This window comes from Salmo salar, chromosome ssa24 (genome assembly GCF_905237065.1).
Source record: "Salmo salar chromosome ssa24, Ssal_v3.1, whole genome shotgun sequence".
Classification (NCBI taxonomy): Eukaryota; Metazoa; Chordata; class Actinopteri; order Salmoniformes; family Salmonidae; genus Salmo; species Salmo salar.
Genome location: NC_059465.1, coordinates 15,968,075 through 15,988,982, shown reverse-complemented (window position 1 = coordinate 15,988,982; position 20,908 = coordinate 15,968,075). Strand labels below are relative to the sequence as shown.

The window sequence follows — 20,908 nt, the reverse complement described above, 5'->3', positions numbered from 1 at the left end:
GTCTTTTAATGTGGCATAAACACAACCAGTCATGATGTTTTCATCCGATTGTCAAACAATCGCTTAACAAAAGGCGCTCCTGTAGGCTATCCGCACACATTCGTCCACTCACAAAATAATTTCAGCATCCAAACCACAACAGTGCACTGTGCACCCACAATTTGATGAATGGAAAGAGACATATGTTACAAAACACCTACGTGCATTGTAATGACATTCTGCGATTGTCAATAGGCCTACACTTGTAGCCCGAAATTATTAATCCACTGTTGTCCGCGCGTGCCTCGGTCTCGGCCACTCATCTCCACCTTGCCAACGAGCGTCTCAGCCACTTCTCCACCTTGACAAAATGTAAGTGTTCTCCTCAAACCACAACGCATTTTGGAGCGTATACCACCCGGTTTCCAGTCAATTAGCAAATTATTCATGAGGCTGACATGCTGTAATGTTAAATAATGCTGTTATAGCCTATATTTTGGGGGGCATGTTGTATTAATTATGAAAGGCTCACGTTTTACCGGTACAGGTACACCCACTATTTATTTTGCCAGGACACCATACCTGACAGTACCGCCTTACTTTCACCCCTGGTGGTGGCTGTCATTGAGAGGGACCAGATCTGACATACAGTATCTCCAAACTCTACACAAACCCAGAGGTAAGGCATCAGTTGATCTGGAAAGCTTACCCCCCACAAACAAACGCAAATCACAAAAACGTCTTCCTATTATTCTCCATTTGGCATAATATGTAGCTGTAGCGTGCTCCCCCATGCAAAATAATGGATAGAAAGGAGCAGCAGCTCGGAGCTACCCTAGCAAGACCATCTTTAGTACTGTAAGTACTAAGAACACTTACCTCTGATTTAGCCGGCGCTCATCATCACTCCCAAAGTCCTGTAAACCAAGAAAAGGCAGAGCAAAAAGAAGCAAAAGTTACCAAACTGATACTACAAGACATTGAAGCTCTACAGTGCAGCCATTAGTATCAGGTGGACATTAATCTGTCCACAATTCAGAGTACATGTTTTGCCTCATAATAAGCTCTGATAAGTAGGTTACTATTCTACAGAGGGATATAATGAGGGGAACCTAATTCTCATTACTCACAACTCATTGAAGAGTTGAGTGGATTCAGGGGTAGATTTTCAATATTCTTTTATAAAACTATTGTAGAAATGTTTCCCAAAATAAACGGAGTGTACAAAACATTAAACACCTTCCTAATACTGAGTTGCACCCCCATTTGCCTTCAGAACAGCTTAATTCGTTGGGCAAGGTGTCGAAAGCGTTCCACAGGGATGCTGGCCCATGTTGGCTCCAATGCTTCCCACAGTTGTGTAAAGTTGGCTGGATGTCCTTTGGGTGGTGCACCATTCTTAATAAACACGGAAAACTGTTGAGCATGAAAAAACCAGCAGCGTTGCAGTTCTTGACACACTCAAATTGGTGCGCCCGGCATCTACTACCATACCCCGTTCAAGGCACTTAAATATTTTGTCTTGCCAATTCACCCTCTGAATGGCACACATACACAATCCATGTCTCAATCATCAATAGACTTAAAAATCCTTCTTTAACCTGTTTCCTCTCCATCTACACTGAAGTGGATTTAACAAGTGACATCAATAAGGGATCATAGCTTTCACCTGGTTAGTCAATGTCATGGAAAGAGTAGGTGTTCCTAATGTTTTGTACACTCAGTGTGTATCTAGTCTAATACAAAACGTTGAGGTTTCAATGTTCGCATAAATGTATTTAACCTAGGCTAACCTTGGAACAGACAAATCGACCAACGCCCCAACAAATCAACACTACTGTTTATTATACCAAAACTTCTGTACTTTTTCGATACTTGAACATGAAAAACATTTCGGTAATAGAATTTTTGTTACTTTCGGTACTTGTATTAAATGTGTCTCACGTCATCTACTGATTGAGAGAGGATCAAGTCTGTATATCGGGGCAGCAGACATCCCCATATAGTGTTGAAAGCACCGGCACAATGCCTGCTCCACTTACTCATTACTAGCTCTAGCTTGTCCTAAGGAATCCCTGCACTATGGGCTGAGGCTGGGATGCATCATGTTAACTTCTGTGCAGCATGAGTGGGGAGCTAACACACAATTACTGTTCGCAAAACAAAAGTCCATTACAGGCTAAAACCCTTTACAATGCAAGGAAATACCTGTAGCTTCAAGTTTTAAGACAACTTTCCTTGCTATGTAAATGTGATATCAGTTTTTTTTTGTTAATCTAAAAACCTGTTATTGCTTTGTCATTATGGGGTATTGTATGTAGATTGAGGGGGAAAAAACGATTCAATCCATTTTAGAATAAGGCTTTAACGTAACAAAATGTGGAAAAAGTCAAGGGGTCAGAATACTTTCCGAATGTACTGTAAAGTTGTATTCACCCATGATGCATCATCTAGAGGAGTAGTCTTTATATGAACCCAAGTTATGTTAATGTATTTGCTTATATGCCTTTAGAATGAATATTCTGAAAACACCCCCTTTACTCCACTTGGCCTTCTCATTACCGCTACGGCTAAAGAGCTCAAATTGGGGAAAAGGTCTGATTAACTTTATAATTGTATCATTTAATTTGAAATATTAATATTTTCAGTGTGATGTTTAACTGACTCCTTTTCATTAGGGGAGCAATGTAAAAAAAAATATTAGAAATACTGATTTGTTCACTACTTTTTGGACTTTTGTGAAAATGTTAGTAAAATGCATATCTCATACAAAAACTATAATTATACAATATAGATTAGTACAGATCCTAATATCAGTGTTTCAAGAGGAAATTTAGTGAAAAATGTATTTATTCAGTTTCGTGAAAATGACCCACCTGACTTTATGAGAGAGGTGAACGCCACTAAATGGAGGGAATGTGGCCATTCTTTATGATAGTTTCACCACAGTAAATGTCTTAAAAACAGTTATTGTTCCAGGAGAGATATCATAGACTGGGAGTATCAGGTTATAGTAACATGGTGACAGGTAACTGTGAGGAGGTGGGCCATTCTCCAGAAGTTTCACCTACTAAAGCCTGAGGATTGTCAACCAAAGCACTACTAGTGAGAAGCACACGGTTCCCGCCAAGGTTGGGTACTGCAGCACTAAGAGGAAATGTTGTGACAAGATGTATCCAACACTGTATTTCAGCTCCAAAAACACACGGCACCTTCCACTACTGTATCTAACAAACTAAATCGGGTGAGCATCACACTTGTGATGAGCAGAATGGGTTCAAAACTACGAACAGACGTCATTGTCAAACCTAACATATTTATAAACCCCCAATCTAAACAAACGGCGCAGATAAGGTGAGGTAAGGCCTCTGAGGTTGGTCTCTACCTCTACCCATTCAACCAGGGGACAGGCATCAGGGTGAAACTCACAACAGGGACGTGTCAAACGCTGTGTTTCCCTCCACCCTCCATGTGAGAATGACATCATAGCTGCAGCAGCTTCCTGAGGGGCTTGGCTGCTCCTCATCAGACAGGCCTCTAGGAAGAGCCCTGGAAACAGCCAGGCAGCCAGTCAATTCTATCCCACATTGAAAGTGAGTGGCAGGCAGTGACAAGGAAGGCTGGTCCTCAGTCAGGCCAGCTCAACCATCTTCACGATAAACGTGTTTCTTTTTACAAGTTTGTTTTTTTAAATGGCAGGTGTAAAGCGTCAGGCCCAATGACTCAGTAGCTAAAAAAGTAAAGCAGCAGCCTAATGAAAGAAAAGAACGACCAGCTAATGCTCAAGTACCAGTTCTTGATTCAGGCCTAATCATGGTTGTTGTCATCTTCGAGACAAATCTACCCAATACTCCCTCAATAAGAGTAAGTGGAGAAAACCTGCTGTAGGCTAGAGCCTTTGTTGTATTTAGCGTGACTCCTGTTTCTATTAACAATTAGCGCCCCCAACTGGCTGAGAAGGTGCACAAAAACAGTACTTCGATTGTAGCTATCTTTCATGAGTGACATCTAAATGTCATAGCTGTGATGTGTAGGCACTAACTGTTACACTACATGACCAAAAGTATGTGGACACCTGCTCGTCGAACGTCTCATTCCAAAATCATGGGCATTAATACGGAGTTGGTCCCCCCTTTGCTGCTTTAACAGCCTCCACTCTTCTGGGAAGGCTTTCCACTAGATGTTGGAACATTGCTGCGGTAACTTGCTTTCATTCAGCCACAAGAGCATTAGTGAGGTCGGGCTCTGATGTTGGGCGATTAGGCCTGGCTCGACGTCGGCGTTCCAATTCATCCCAAAGGTATTTGATGGGGTTGAGGTCAGTGCTCTGTGCAGGCCAGTCAAGTTCTTCCACACCAATCTCGGCAAACCATTTCTATATGGACCTCGCTTTGTGCACATGGGCATTGTCATGCTGAAACAGGAAAGAGCCTTCCCCAAACTGTTGCCACGGCCTGTTCACCCCGGTACCATCTAGAAGGCGGAGACAGTACAAGTGCATCAAAGCTGGGACCGAGAGACGGAGAAACAGCTTCTATCTCCAGGCCATCAGACTGTTAAACAGTCACCACTAGCCGGCCTCCGCCCAGAACCCTGCCCTGAACCTTAGAGACTGCTGCAGAATGTACATAGTCACAGAACAGTGGTCACTTTAATGTTTAGATACTGTTTTACCCACTTTATGTATATACTGTATTTTAGTCATGGCTCATCCTATATAACTTAATTTTTTCTGGATTATGTGAGTCGTTTTTTTAAATTGCTAGGTATTACTGCACTGTTGGAGCTAGAAACATACGTTTTTCACTGCACCTGCGATAACATCTGCAAATCTGTGTACGCGACCAATAAACTTTGGTTTGATTTGCATTTTGAGATGGGATTGTTCTTGTGGTTTATTCATTGGCTGTTGTTGATGCCTACTCTTTGGTTAATCTGAATAAACAGATAAGCACAAGGAGCAGTACCAAGAGTTTATTTTGCCATCATGGAAGTGTTCAAAGCTCACCTGACTTATACTAGTTTGATTTTGGCAGACTATCTTTACTCTTATGGAAAGTATGACTAGGCCTCTACCACAGTGGTTCCCAACCCTTTTCGGTTACTGTACCACCAAATTAATTTTTCTCTGCCCAGCGTACCCATGAAGTACCTCCTCATGTGCATTTTACCAGTAGGCATATAGTCTCATGAGTCTTCTCAAGTACCCCTGTGGATACACCAAGTACCCCCATGGGTCCTAGTATCCCTGGTTGGGAACCACTGCTCTACCACATGACTGTATGAAGTTACATGCCACATTTCACCTCATTGACTGGTCCCTTTTAGAAGACATCTCAGAACAGCATATAAAATAACCCATGCTGTCCATAACACTGACTTTGACATAAGCAAGTAGCTAGCTAGTTTGCCTAATACATAAGCTGGTAATAGCTGATATATTTGGCAACTAACTTGATAAATGTTAACATTTGGGAGTACCAAATTGTATGGCACCACTGCAGTACACTGGTGATTTCTTAGCTGACTAGTTAGCTTACTGCATTCAGCAGCAAGACATTACGGTAGGACTTACATGAAACTACTTGGCAGATAACCAGATACCTAGCTAATCAGGCTAACGATGCTATTGGATATGAATAGCCAGCTAATGCCACAGTTGTTACGCTGCTCATTAGCTGGCTAGTAAGGCAAACAAGAAGCTAGCTAACTAGATTAACTGTATATTTATTTTACGTTAGCTGGCAAGCGAATAACTTTACTAACTGGCAATAGCATTACGTTATATCAGTGAGTTACTGACAACTTTGCTTGCTAGCTTTTCTAGACAACAACTAACGTTAGCTCGGTAGCGATTGAGTTGAGGCTAATAATAGCTACTAACGTTACCTAGTTAGCTTATCCCATTGCTACATATCTAGCTAGCACGGATAGGCCTATGTCACTCCCACGTATCCTAGGTGTTTTCTTGCGCTTTGTTGATGTTTCTAAAACGTCTCTCCAGCTATTTCCAAGCTTACCTCCCCCACGTTGGTGGTGGTTGTGCTGGCTGTGGATGCAGCGCTTGGGGTAGGTGAGCGCTGCAAAGTAACCAGAGCCATGGCTGGGAGAGTCTGCACAGGCCGGTGTAGCCTGTCCAGAGAACAGCTTTATTCCGGGTGAATAACCTAAGGAAATTGTTTCTTGGTGTCAACGTCTATAGCGGTCGAAGCAGAGAATTTCATCGCCGTTAAATTTCCATCGTCCTAAAATCTGGCAGCCAGTTGTTCCTTTTGAATTTTCTCAAATAAAAATAGACGAATTTCATAGTAAGAACGTAAAGAGCATGTACTTATCGTTCCCCATGTTGCGGCTTTCTCACTAGCCTGCACAAAACCGCTTCCACCAGGGGATGCGAGCTTATGCTAGTCAGCTGCTGCCAGCCAACCACACAGTGATGCTGAGTTCAAACATTCTGATCCTATGGATGTTGTAGCCTAGCTAAGTTACCAATTCTGTCAAATACATACCTACATCATGACAGAATCTCTTCCAGTTCAAACTGTGTATTTCACTTGGCCTGTCGGTTAAAAATAATAAATAACATTAGCTACAGTTCATGTAATGCAACTACACAAACCCTCACAACCTGCTGAATGTGAGTAATCTTTTGCATAATGTTTTTTAGCCAACTGCTGTGGTTTTGTTTTAAATTCCGATTTTTTTCACTGTTATATTTCAGGTTATTACACATTACACGATGTACAATTTCAGGTTACTTCATACAGTTAGATGGGTCAGAGGGTCAGGTACACTCAAGGACATGGAAATGTTTACATTGTCAAAGTTATATGGAATGGTAGCAGATTCTGAGCAGGACCAAGCCAGTCACACAGAATGGAGGCCAATCAGATTTTTTAAAGATAAATAATAATAACAAAAGCAACAACAACTGCTGTGTTTGTTATCTCCAGACAAACTCGTGGCAGTGATCAGAGCTGGGGTCAGTGACCTGTCTACAGCTCAGAGCATCTATGAGCACTACCACTCTACAGTCAGTCAGTCCACCAGCGATGGGCCTGCAGGATTCTGGCAGCCATACCTCTACGACAAGGGCAATGTCCAGGAAACATGAGAAGGCTTTCTTCTTGGCTTTCTTCTTTCTTCAGGCCTCATCATTCACATGGAGGCAAGGTCTAGTTGTTTTGCATTTTAAGCTGCTGTAATTAAGCAATAAGACCCGAGGAGGTGTGGTATATTTAAGCAATAATGCCTGAGGGGGTGTGGTACATGGCCAATATAGCACGGCTAAGGGCTGTTCTTAGGCACGACACAACGTGCTGTCAGCCAATCAGCATTCAGGGCTCGAACCACCCAGTTTATAATGGCCAATATACAACGACTAAGGGCTGTTCTTAAGAACAACACTGAGCGGACTGCCTGGATACAGTCCTTAATCATGGAAAAATTGGTCAAATACCACAATCCCGAGATGCCTTATTGCTATTATGAACAGGTTTCCAACATAAATAGAACCGTAAACAAGCATTTTTGCGTCATACCCGTGGTAAATTGTCTGATAGGCACACGGCTGAAATGCTGTATCAGCCAATCATCATCCAGGACCCAAACTACCTGGTTTATAATGTCCAACTACTACTGTGTACGCCCTTTGCTGAAGTAAATTAACTTGAGACAAAATTCCTGTTCCTCCATCTGTGTCATTACAGCGTAGCAATGGTCTGTCGTAGCAGTGGCTTCACTCAGTTTACATGTTCTGAATAGAGTCTGAATTCACTCAGCCAATCTGAATAGTCTACTGTTCACCACCACAAACAGGTCTATGGAATTATTAAAAGACATGGCCACAGAGGCCCCTCTGTCTGTCACAAGGCTAAAGGATTAATGAAGCCTCTACATCACAACTGTGAACAAACACAGTCAAGGAAGGTAATGAAAATAGATGAGTAGCAAATACATACACTGTCTTTTATTGCACAATCCCTATTTTAACAATAATGTGCTGGACTCTAGATAGCTTACACTCTTAGAAAAAAGGGTGCTATCTAGTACCTATAAGGTTTCTTTGGCTGTCCCCATAGGATAACCCTTTAAAGAACCTGAAAGGGTTCTACCTGGAACCAAAAAAGTCTCCACCTGGTATCAAAAATGGTTCTCCTGGGGACAGCTATTGGATTTTTACAAATGTTCAAACACGATTTCTTTGAGAATAACTGTAAATTGGCAAATCTGTGGGATGAACTTGGTTTATCTGGTGGGAAGGGGATGCAAAAGAGAACGTTCTACTTATATCTTATGATGGTTTCATCATCTCTCAAGGTAAATGTTATCTTTTGGCACCCAGCGGCTGGGTTCCAGCCTAATGTCTATACACCATAAAAAGAGGTGCAATTTGGGTTCCCTGTTTTACTTCATTTTCTATATACCTTTATACAAGTCAATCTGGCAATGTGTTGTTTCTAGGTTACAGAAGAGGGGTGACATTTTACCAGGGGTAAAAAGAGGTGAGAGTCCTGAACTAATATAATGAAAAGTGCAAGTTTGACTCCCACCTTACAACGGGCATAAAGATAGATGGTGCTGTATATTCCGAGGCCCTAATTCTGGGCCTCTTTTGTCCAAATGACAGTAATTCTACTATGCTTATTTCATTTCCATCTAATCCACGCATGTGTTTTTCTTACCCAATGGGAGTGCCTTACACAGTACAGTGTATTCATGCTCAGAGTGCAGCTCAACCGTATTAGTTTTACCCAGTGTTTACTTTTGAGAAATATCCTGAAGGTATTCATATTCCATATCCAGTAAATAATATCCTATACACCAGATCAGGCCGTCATTGAAAATAAGAATTTGTTCTTAACTGACTTGCCTAGTTCAATAAAGGTCAAATAAAAAATAGAGAGGGAAAGCTTGGGCTTTCACAACCCCCTGTTGTTCATGAATATCAGGAGTGTTGATTTGTTTTTTAAACCAAGTTTCGCCTTTTCTTCCTTCTTGCCTGTTGAGTTCAGCTTGCGGAGAGTGGGCAGAAGTCACCCTGGGACTAAACACCTCCCTCTGCATCTGGATCCTGGACTTCCTGACGAACCGCCCCTAGGTGGTAAGAGTAGGCAACAACACATCTGCCATGCTGATCCTCAACACTGGGGCCCCTCAGAGGTGCGTGCTTAGTCCCCTCCTGTACTCCCTGTTAACCCATGACTGCGTGGCCAAGCACGACTCCAAAACCAGCATTAAGTTTGCTGACGACACAACAGTGGTAGGCCTGATCACCGACAATGATGAGACAGCCTATAGGGAGAAGGTCAGAGACCTGGCAGTGTGGTGCCAGGACAACAATCTCTCTCTCAATGTGAGCAAGACAAAAGAGCTGATCGTGGACTATAGGAAAAGGAAGGCCTGAACAGGCCCCCATTAACATCGACGGGAAGTGTAGTGGAGCGGGTCGAGAGTTTCAAGTTCCAAACAGACCAAGACATTTGTGAAGAGGGCATGACAACACATTTTCCCCTTCAGGAGACTGAAAAGATTTGGCATGGGTCCCCAGATCCTCAAGAAGTTCTACAGCATCCTGACGGATTGCATCACCGCCTGGTATGGCAACTGCTCAGCATCTGACCATAAGGCGCTACAGAGGATAGTGCGTACGGCCCAGTACATCACTGGGGCCAAGCTTCTTGACATCCAGGACCTATATACTAGGCGGTGTCAGTGGAAAGCCCAAAAAATGGTCAAAGACTCCAAGTCATAGAGTGTTCTCTCTGCTACCGCACAGCAAGCGGTACCGGAGTCTAGGACCAAAAGGCTCCTTAGCAGTTTCTATCCCCAAGCCATAAGACAGCTGAACAACTAATCAAATGGCCACCCCCTTTGTTTTTACACTGCTGCTACTCGCTGTTTATTATCTATGCATTGTCACTTTACAAATGACCTCAACTAACCTTGACTCAGTACCGGTACCCACTGTATATAGCCTTGTTATCGTTATGTACATTTCTTGTGTTACTTTTTGATTGATTAGATTTTTTTAGTCTTGTTTATTTAGTAAATATTTTATTAACTCTATTTCTTGAACTGCATTGTTGGTTAAGGGCTTGTAAGTGTCACGTCCTGACCAGCAGAGGGCGTATTGCTTAGTCTTGGTCAGGATGTGGCAGGTGGTTTGTTTTTTTAATGTTGTGTTGGTGATTGGGACTTCCAATTGAAGGCAGGTGTGTATAGTTGCCTTTGATTGGAAGTCCTATATAGGTGTGTGTGTTTGTCTTTGGGGTTGTGGGGAATTGTTCTTGCACTGCATTTTTGTATGCCTGTAAGACTGTTCCTGTCATGTGCGTTGTTTTTCCAGTGGATGCTTTACTCCTTTTTTGAATTAAAACATGAGCATCCACAATCCCGCTGCGCCTTGGTCCTTCTCTCTCACATACGACATATTCGCTGAAGAGTACGACATATTCTGTGACAGAATTCCCCACCAAACCAGGACCAAGCAGCGGAAGAAGTCTGGCGAGGACTGGGGAACACGACGGGTAAGGGAGACCGAGAGGCACCCCCAAGATTTTTTTTTGGGGGGGGGCACAAGGGCTGTTTGACGGGGCAAGACTGGAGGGCCGGTCAACAGTTACCAGAGCTGCCCGCCAGTCAACAGTCACCAGAGCTGCCCGCCAGTCAACAGTCACCAGAGCTGCCCGCCAGTCAGTCACCAGAGCTGCCCGCCAGTCAACAGTCGCCAGAGCTGCCCGCCAGTCAACAGTCGCCAGAGCCGCCCGCCAGTCAACAGTCGCCAGAGCCGCCCGCCAGTCAACAGTCGCCAGAGCCGCCCGCCAGTCAGGAGTCGCCAGAGCCGCCCGCCAGTCAGGAGTCGCCAGAGCCGCCCGCCAGTCAGGAGTCGCCAGAGCCGCCCGCCAGTCAGGAGTCGCCAGAGCCGCCCGCTAGTCAGGAGTCGCCAGAGCCGCCCGCTAGTCAGAAGCTGCCAGAGTGGCCCGACTGCCAGGAGATGCCAGAGTGGCCCGACTGCCCGGAACTGCCAGAGTGGCCCGACTGCCCGGAGCTGCCAGAGTGGCCCGACTGCCCGGAGCTGCCAGAGTGGCCCGACTGCCCGGAGCTGCCAGAGTGGCCCGGCTGCCCGGAGCTGCCAGAGTGGCCCGACTGCCCGGAGCTGCCAGAGTGGCCCGACTGCCCGGAGCTGCCAGAGTGAACCGACTGCCCCGAGCTGCCAGAGTGGCCCGACTGCCCCGAGCTGCCAGAACCGGAGCCACCTCCAGATATAGGTGGGTTGGGGAGGGGGGGTGTAGCACAGTGCCGTCGGTGACGGCAGCCACCCTCCCTTCCCTCCCTTTTTGTTTAGGGGTTATTGTTTGTTGGTTTTGTTGGGGTATTGGGGATTTTCTTGTGTTTTTCTTTTTTAGGTGCATCCCGGAGTCTGCACCTTGAGGGGGGGGGTACTGTCACGTCCTGACCAGCAGAGGGCGTATTGCTTAGTCTTGGTCAGGATGTGGCAGGTGGTTTGTTTTTTTAATGTTGTGTTGGTGATTGGGACTTCCAATTGAAGGCAGGTGTGTATAGTTGCCTTTGATTGGAAGTCCTATATAGGTGTGTTTGTCTTTGGGGTTGTGGGGAATTGTTCTTGCACTGCGTTTTTGTGTTCCTGTCGTGTGCATTGTTTTTCCAGTGGATGCTTTACTCCTTTTTTGAATTAAAACATGAGCATCCACAATCCCGCTGCGCCTTGGTCCTTCTCTCTCACATACGACATATTCGCCGAAGAGTACGACATATTCTGTGACAGTAAGTAAGCATTTCACGGTAAGGTCTACACCTGTTGTATTCGGCGCATGTGACTAATACATTTTGATTTGATCATCAACTGCACAGGAGTGAGGTCAGGGGACCTCCAGCCTGACCCTTAGCTCACACCAGGCCATGGGCAGATACTGAAGGTCAGAATGCAAAGGTTAAAAGGTATGTTCAGTAATTACAAAAGGAACATGGATGATTTTATTCCTCTTAATCGGTCTGTGTTGCAGGTGGATGCTCCATGGCTGAAGCATTGGATCCTCACCCACAATTTCACCACTGTTTTTTAAATCAAATTTTACTGCTTGCATCAGTTACTTGATGTGGAATAGAGTTCCATGTAGTCATGGCTCTATGTAGTACTGTGCGCCTCCCATAGTCTGTTCTGGACTTGGGGACTGTGAAGAGACCTCTTGTGGCATGTCTTGTGGGGAATGCATGGGTATCCGAGCTGTGCAACAGTAGTTCAAACAGACAGCTCAGTGCATTCAACATGTCAATACCTCTCATAAATACAAGTAGTGATGAAGTCAATCTCTCGTGCTGCCCTGTACTGAGCCAATTTTCCTAAGTCCCTTTTTGTGGCACCTGACCACACGACTGAACAGTAGTCCAGATGCAACAGAACTAGGGCCTGTAGTACCTGCCTTGTTGATAGTGCTGTTAAGAAGGTACAGCAGTGCTTTATTATGGACAGACTTCTCCCCATTTTAGCTATTGTCGTATCAATCATTTTTGACCATGACAGTTTACTATCCAGGGTTACTTCCAAGCAGTTTAGTCATCTCCACTTGCTCAATTTCCACATTATTTATTGCAAGATTTAGTTGAGGTTTAGGGTTTAGTGAATGATTTGTCCCAAATACAATGCTTTTAGTTTTAGAACATATTTAGGACTAACTTATTCCTTGCCACCCACTCTGAAACTAACTGCAGCTCTTTGTTAAGTGTTGCAGTTATTTCAGTCGCTGTAGTAGCTGACGTGTACAGTGTTGAGTCCTCCGCATACATAGACCCTCTGGCTTTACTCAAACCAGTGGCATGTCGTTAGGAAAGATTGAAAAAAGTAAGGGGCCTAAACAGCTGCCCTGGGGAATTCCTGGTTCTACCTGGATTATGTTGGAGAGGCTTCCATTGAAGAACACCCTCTGTGTTCTGTGAGACAGGTAACTCTTTATCCACAATATAGCAGGGGGTGTAAAGTCATAACACATACATTTTTCCAGTAGCAGACTATGATCAATAATGTCAAAAGCTGCACTGAAGTCTAACAAAACAGCCCCCACAATCTTTTTATCATCAATTTCTCTCAGCCATTCATCAGTCATTTGTGTAAGTGCTGTGCTTGTTGATATCCTTCCCTATAAGTGTGCTGAAAATGTGTTGTTAATTTGTTTACTGTGAAATAGCATTGTATCTGGTGAAACATAATTTTTTCCAAAAGTTTACTTAGGGTTGGTAACAGGCTGATTGGTCAGCTATTTGAGCCAGTAAAGGTGGCTTTACTATTCTTAGGTAGCGTAATTACTTTTGCTTTCCTCCAGGCCTGGGGGAACACACTTTCTTATAGGCTTAAATTAAAAATATGGCAAATAGGAGTGGCAATATCGTCTGCTGTTATCCTCAGTAATTTTCCATCCAAGTTGTCAGACCCCGGTGGCTTGTCATTGCTGATAGACAACCATAATTTTTTCACCTCTTTCACACTCACTTTACGGAATTCAAAATTACAATGCTTGTCTTTCATAATTTGGTCAGATATGCTTGGATGTGTATTGTCAGCGTTTGTTGCTGGCATGTAATGCCTAAGTTTGCTGATCTTGCCAATGAAAAAAACATTAAAGTAGTTGGCAATATCAGTCGGTTTTGTGATGAATGAGCCAAGTGATTCAATGAATGATGGAGCTGAGTTTGCATTTTTTCCCAAGATTTCATTTAAGGTGCTCCAAAGCTTTTTACTATCATTCCTTATGTCATTTATCTTTGCTTTATAGTGTAGTTTCTTCTTCTTTTTATTCAGTTTAGTCACATGATTTCTCAATTTGCAATACGTTTGCCAATTGGTTGTGCAGCCAGACTTATTTGCTATTGTCACGTCCTGGCCAGTATAAGGTTAATTGCTATTGTAGTTTGGCCAGGACGTGGCAGAGGGTATTTGTTTTATGTGGTTCGGGGTGGTGTTTTGGAAAATAGGGTGTTTGATTTAGTGTTTCCGGGTTTTTGGTTTATGGTCTGTGTGTATGTATTTCTATGTGTTATCTAGTTAGTTGTATGTCTATGTTTGGTTAATTGGGGTGGACTTCCAATTGAAGGCAGCTGTGTGGTGTTGCCTTTGATTGGAAGTCCTATATTAATTGGGTGGGTTTGTTTGTCTAATTGTGGGAGATTGTCTTTGGATTTGCTGTGTTGCCTTCAAGGCTGTCATTTTGTCGTTCGTTCTCTGTTGTTATTTTTGTGTTCATTTTGGATTGAATAAATGTTCAAAATGAACAACCGCATGCCTGCTGCGTTTTGGTCCTCCTTCACTGACGACAACTTTTGTGACAGCTATTCCTTTTGCCTTATCCCTCTCAACCATACAATTTTTCAATTCCTTATCAATCCACAGGTATTTATGTAAACGTTGTATACAACAGCAAACTTTCCGGGACATAGACATTTCTTATATGGGCAGAAAGCTTAAATTCTTGTTAATCTAACTGCAGTGTCCAATTTACAGTAGTTATTACAGGAAAAAAATACCATGCTATTGTTTGAGGATAGTGCACAATAACAAAACACTTTTATCACAGCAGCTAGTTTGATACATTCACCTCTGAAGGTAAATAATGTACTTACATTCAGTAATCTTGCTCTGATTTGTCATCCTGAGGGTCCCAGAGATAAAATTTAGTTTAGTTTTGTTAGAAAAAAAGCAATTTTTATATTCAGATGTAGGAACTGGGTTCTACAGTTTGACCCCACTGCTGTCTCTGGCTCCACACCCACCCTGCCTGGCCATCTAGATGTGTGAAGGTTAGTGTCTTTTCTGTAGCGAAGCTAATGATCCATCATGTATGACAGTCCTGGGAGTGTGTAAACTGTAATCTTTTATTACCATAGCATTTTTGTATGTTCTCTATAGCTATGTACTTGAAAATGTATGAATTGACCAATTCGGCACAACTGAGCAAACTCCAGGCAGACTTGATGCAAAATATTGTGTAGCGAGATAATTATTCACTGGAGCAGTCTGAAACTTTGCACACACACTGCTGCCATCTTGTGGACAAAATCTAAATAACACCTAGGTTCCTATCTGTATGGCCTTTCTCTTGCATTTCAAAGATGATGGAACAAACAAACAAAAAATAGACAAGGCATGTTTTTTGGTTTGTATTATCTTTTACCAAATCTAATGTGTTATTCTCCTACATTAATTTAATATTTCCACAAACTTCAAAGTGTTTCCTTTCAAATGGTATCAAGAATATGCATATCCTTGCTTCAGGTCCTTCTTGAGCTACAGGCAGTTAGATTTGGGTATGTCATTTTAGGCGAAAATTGGTCCGATCCTTAAGAGTAACAGTTTTTACAGTAATTTTCTTAATGCTTATTAGTAACTGGAATAAGCAATTTCATAAATGCGTTAAGTGCAGCGTTTGTTTTCTCCTCATTACACACAATGGGACAACAAATATTCTTTACATCAACAACATAGGAATCACTACCAAAATTATTGTATGACCTCTTATACACTATATTAGGCTCAGCCTTTGGAACTTTGGTTTTCCTAGATATGGCTACTATATTGTGATCACTACATCCGATGGATCTGGATACTGCTTTCAAGCACATTTCTGCAGCATTAGTAAAGATGTGATCAATACATGTTGATGATTTCATTCCTGTGCTGGTTGAAACTACCCTGGTAGGTTGACTGATACCCTGAACCATGTTGCAGGCACTGGTTACAGTTTGAAGCTCTTTCTTGAGTGGGCAGCTTGATGAAAGCCAGTCAATATTTAAATCACCCAGAAAATATTTCTCTCTGTTGATATCACATACATTATCAAGAATTTCACATGTTATCCAGATACCGACTGTTAGCACTTGGTGGTCTATAGCAGCTTTTTTCCATCAAGAATGTGCTTTAGGTGAGGCAGAGGAACCTGTAACCATATTACTGCAATAGTATTTAACATGAGATCTTCTTTAAGCTTTACAAGAATGTGGTTCTGAATATAAACAGAAACACCTCCACCATTGGCATTTCTGTCTTTTCTGTAAATGTTATAACCTTGTATTGCTACTACTGTATCATCAAAGGTATTATCTAAGTCAGTTTCAGAGATAGTCAAAATATGAATGTCACCTGTTATTAGCAAATTATTGATTTCATTCACTTTTTTTTTCTTTCCCAATTTCGTGGTATCCAATTGGTAGTTACAGTCTTGTCCCATCGCCGCAACTCCCGTAGGGACTCGGGAGCGGCGAAGGTCGAGAGCCGTGCGTCCTCCGAAACACAACCAACCAAGCTGCACTGCTTCTTGACACAATGCCCACTTAACCCGGAAGCCAGCCGCACCAATGTGTCGGAGGAAACACTGTACACCTGGCGACCGTGTCAGTGTGCATGCGCCCGGCCCACCACAAGAGTCGCTAGAGCATGATGGGACAAGGACATCCCGGCCAGCCAAACCCTCCCCTAACCCGGACAACGCTGGGCCAATTGTGCGCCGCCCCATGGGTCTCCCGGTCGCGGCCGGCTGCGACAGAGCCTGGAGTTGAACCATGATCTCTAGCAGCACAGCTAGCACTGTGATGCAGTGCCTTTGACCACTGCTTCACTCGGGAGGCCCATTAACCTTGTTTCTTAAGCTACATATGTTAACGTGGGCTATTTTGAGCACTTTTCTTCTGGGATGGTTACTTGTTTTCATTGCTTTACTTGGAAGCTTATTACAAGTAGATATTCTCATGTTATTTATGTTAGTGCAGGGTTAGCTGCACACAGTGGACTTCATACTAGGGCACACTGCCTCAGTGCTAACATTTTACATTTACATTTAAGTCATTTAGCAGACGCTCTTATCCAGAGCGACTTACAAATTGGTGCATTCACCTTATAATATCCAGTGGAACAACCACTTTACAAAAGTGCATCTAAATCTTTTAAGGGGGGGGGTTAGAAGGATTACTTTATCCTATCCCAGGTATTCCTTGAAGAGGTGGGGTTTCAGGTGTCTCCGGAAGGTGGTGATTGACTCCGCTGTCCTGGCGTCGTGAGGGAGCTTGTTCCACCATTGGGGTGCCAGAGCAGCGAACAGTTTTGACTGGGCTGAACGGGAACTGTGCTTCCTCAGAGGTAGGGAGGCGAGGAGCAGGCCAGAGGTGGATGAACGGAGTGCCCTTGTTTGGGTGTAGGGCCTGATCAGAGCCTGAAGGTACGGGGGTGCCGTTCCCCTCACAGCTCCGTAGGCAAGCACCATGGTCTTGTAGCGGATGCGAGCTTCGACTGGAAGCCAGTGGAGAGAGCGGAGGAGCGGGGTGACGTGAGAGAACTTGGGAAGGTTGAACACCAGACGGGCTGCGGCGTTCTGGATGAGTTGTAGGGGTTTAATGGCACAGGCAGGGAGCCCAGCCAACAGCGAGTTGCAATAATCCAGACGGGAGATGACAAGTGCCTGGATTAGGACCTGCGCCGCTTCCTGTGTGAGGCAGGGTCGTACTCTGCGAATGTTGTAGAGCATGAACCTACAGGATCGGGTCACCGCCTTGATGTTGGTGGAGAACGACAGGGTGTTGTCCAGGGTCACGCCAAGGCTCTTAGCACTCTGGGAGGAGGACACAAGGGAGTTGTCAACCGTGATGGCGAGATCATGGAACGGGCAGTCCTTCCCCGGGAGGAAGAGCAGCTCCGTCTTGCCGAGGTTCAGCTTGAGGTGGTGATCCGTCATCCACACTGATATGTCTGCCAGACATGCAGAGATGCGATTCACCACCTGGTTGTCAGAAGGGGGAAAGGAGAAGATTAATTGTGTGTCATCTGCATAGCAATGATATGAGAGACCATGTGAGGATATGACAGAGCCAAGTGACTTGGTGTATAGCGAGAATAGGAGTGGGCCAAGAACAGAGCCCTGGGGGACACCAGTGGTGAGAGCACGTGGTGCGGAGACAGATTCTCGCCACGCCACCTGGTAGGAGCGACCTGTCAGGTAGGACGCAATCCAAGCGTGGGCGGCGCCGGAGATGCCCAGCTCGGAGAGGGTGGAGAGGAGGATCTGATGGTTCACGGTATCAAAGGCAGCAGATAGGTCTAGAAGGATGAGAGCAGAGGAGAGAGAGTTAGCTTTAGCAGTGCGGAGAGCCTCCGTGACACAGAGAAGAGCAGTCTCAGTTGAATGCCCAGTCTTGAAACCTGACTGATTAGGATCAAGAAGGTCATTCTGGGAGAGATAGCAAGAGAGCTGGCCAAGGACGGCACGTTCAACAGTTTAAATCTGGTTCATAGGCACATGATTACTGCATACGATAGCTGTAGGATCAGCAGAGGCATTCAGGGCAGTTAGAGGTACATAAATTAGGTTACTTACATTGTGTCTACCAACGCCCCTGTTATAATGTACATTTGCTGAAGCATTATGACAACTCAGCGTCACAATGGTAGGGATTAACTGAGCAGGGCTTGGGTCATTGATAAGTCATTGTCTCAACGCAGCCATGTAATGCTGTGAAAGGATCCAAGAACCCAAATGATTTGGGTGGATCCTATCCTCCTTATAAAACGTGTTTTCTTTCCAATGAGCTGCAATAATCACGTAGCCAGTTGTGAAGAGAAAGAATCATGCTAAAGCGTTCAATGTCACGATTCAGAGAGGGCACAGGGCCAGATATGATGGGTCTTTTATTGACTCTAGCAGAGAGTCAATCAGCTCTTTAAAATCCAGTTTCAACTGTTCAGAGCTGCCCTTCATAATTTCATTAAAACCCACATGGACTTCAATAGAATCGATTTTCATGTCCTGACATAGTGCATTTGGGAGCAGCTTAGTAATGTAATTTACTCAAGCTCCGGCATAGGACATTGTTTTTGCACCAGGAACAGTCACATTTCTTACCATGGAGCTGCCCAAAATCACGGCTGGTGAGAAGGACGAGGGAATCCACCCACTCTGACGCTTCACAGGATTCAGAGAACCCTTTATGGATGGTCGGGAGGCAGAATATGTTGAGCCCATTGCTCCTGGCGCAGGCTTTCGACAGATGGAGAATCCCCGCTTGATCCAGAGCAGGGACGGAAGGTTGCCGACATCAACTTCGAAATCGTAGGAGTAGGCACTGCGGCCACAGACACAGGTACCCCCAGCGACAAAGGTGCAGGAAGATCAGGCTCGAGGATGGTGAAGCTATTAGTTGTTTGAATCCACTCCGGGCCTCTTGTAGGTAGTGTAGACTTCTTTGCAGGAGGCCGCTGTCTTCGGCTTCCACGGCTCGTGTCTTGCGACCATCGTTGATTGCCATGCTCCTCTTGCTGTGCTCCTTCGACTCCGCTATCAGATGGGGGAGCTCCGGGGAACACCGGCCAGTCAGACAACTACAATCGACAAGGCAGAGATGCATCCAACAAGCGCGAACGCCGTCCTGCCACTGGCGTAAGAAAGGTAAACATTCCACTCTGCGTGTTCCCCAGTTTCTTACGTAGGCTCGTGATCGATGACGCCACCTCAAACCTATAATCCTGCATTGAAACTCTTTGTGATCAGGTTTGTCTCGAAACAAAGCGAAGTAGATACAACTCCTACAGTGCTGGAACCGTTCATTTATTTCTCCAGACAAAGAGGGCTCCATTGCAAAACTAATCTGGGACTAACTTCGTTAGCTTGATGGCTAGCAGCTTAGCGGCTCTGTCAAGCAGGCTTCAACTTGTATGTTAAGCGGGACCAGAAATAGAGGTCCTAGCTGTTAAAAGCTAACCGCGTCATGAACTAAAGCCCAAGAACTTATGCCTTGTCTGTAGGAGTCGTTCAGTGGTTGTTGGTGGGTGTTGCCAGCTGGGGAACTGGAGTAAGCGGAACAACTCTGAGGACCACAAGAAGATCTGGGAGGGGGTGTGCCAGCTGGAGCCCAGCCTCAAGGTAGGAGGTCACAGACCACTGAAACAAGACTGGTCCCTGGTCTGACAGATGTTGAATAGAGGGGTTATCCCAGCACCTATGTTGATTTGGAGTAGACAAAATACATGTACAGACACAGAATAACTACATTAGCTAGCTCCTCCCTGCCTGTTTATTCATGGCTCCCCCCCTGTCTCCTCAGCATGCCCGGATAGTGGTGGACTGGTCAGGGCTCAGGCCTGTTCGCAGTAAAGTTTGATTGGAGAGGGAGACCATGCAGTCTGGACAATCCCCATTTGAGGTGAGCCAACAAGAATATACTGGTTACTACTTCTTCAGTGTCACGTTCGTTGGAATGATCGGACCAAGGCGCAGTGTGAGTAGCGTTCCACATAATTTATTAGAAAGTGAAACTTAGAAAAAATACAAAACAATAAAGAATAAATGAACCGTGATGACAATGCAACTACACATAAACACAATATCCCATAACCCACAGGTGGAAAACGTGCTACTTAAGTATGATCCCCAATTAGAGACAACGATTACCAGCTGCCTCTAATTGGGAATCATACAAATCACCCAAACATAGATAAACTAGAACCCCACATAGAAAATATAAACTAGATTAACCCCCCAGTCACGCCCTGACCTACTCTACCATAGAAAATAAAAGCTTTCTATGGTCAGGACGTGACATTCAGTAACCAATATTTATTGTCTGGCTATTAGTGTTAGGCACCCTGTAGGCTCCAGATAAGTAGTACATAGACATAACACTGATATGAATGTGCTGTTTTCAGGTGATCCATGGCCATGGAGGGTTCAGATTGACCATCCATCGAGGCTGTGGCCAGGAGGCAGCTAGGATCTTCAGGGAGATATTGGAACTGAAGGACGGGGGAGCCAAGGTCTCGCTTGTAAACAAGTGGTTTACCTAAACAGCAGTGGCACCATCATCATTCACATGTCTTTATGGGACCATTTTAACATCACAACGGTTTGCAGAGGAACCCGAATAGGAGGACACTCCT

At 44.4% G+C, this 20,908-nt stretch overlaps 1 protein-coding gene and 1 pseudogene across 2 annotated transcripts in view; one reads left to right on the top strand and one right to left on the bottom strand.

Annotated features, from left to right (window-relative positions):
• The window catches only part of ssh1a (slingshot protein phosphatase 1a), a 57,333-nt gene extending 50,915 nt beyond the window's left edge, over positions 1-6,418 (bottom strand). Inside the window, exons 1-2 of one of the 2 annotated variants that reach the window (XM_014170704.2) lie at positions 6,000-6,418; positions 859-896 (exon numbers count right to left, since the gene is read on the bottom strand). In XM_014170704.2, coding sequence (XP_014026179.2) covers positions 859-896; positions 6,000-6,080 — 119 coding nt within the window. In that variant the 5' untranslated portion in view covers positions 6,081-6,418. The remainder of the gene's footprint in view (positions 1-858; positions 897-5,999) is intronic. The other variant, XM_045707153.1, reaches the window with a different exon arrangement.
• Positions 6,419-11,834: 5,416 nt separating this feature from the next.
• On the top strand, positions 11,835-20,815 carry LOC106584916 (D-amino-acid oxidase-like; annotated as a pseudogene).
• The last annotated feature ends 93 nt before the right edge of the window (positions 20,816-20,908 follow it).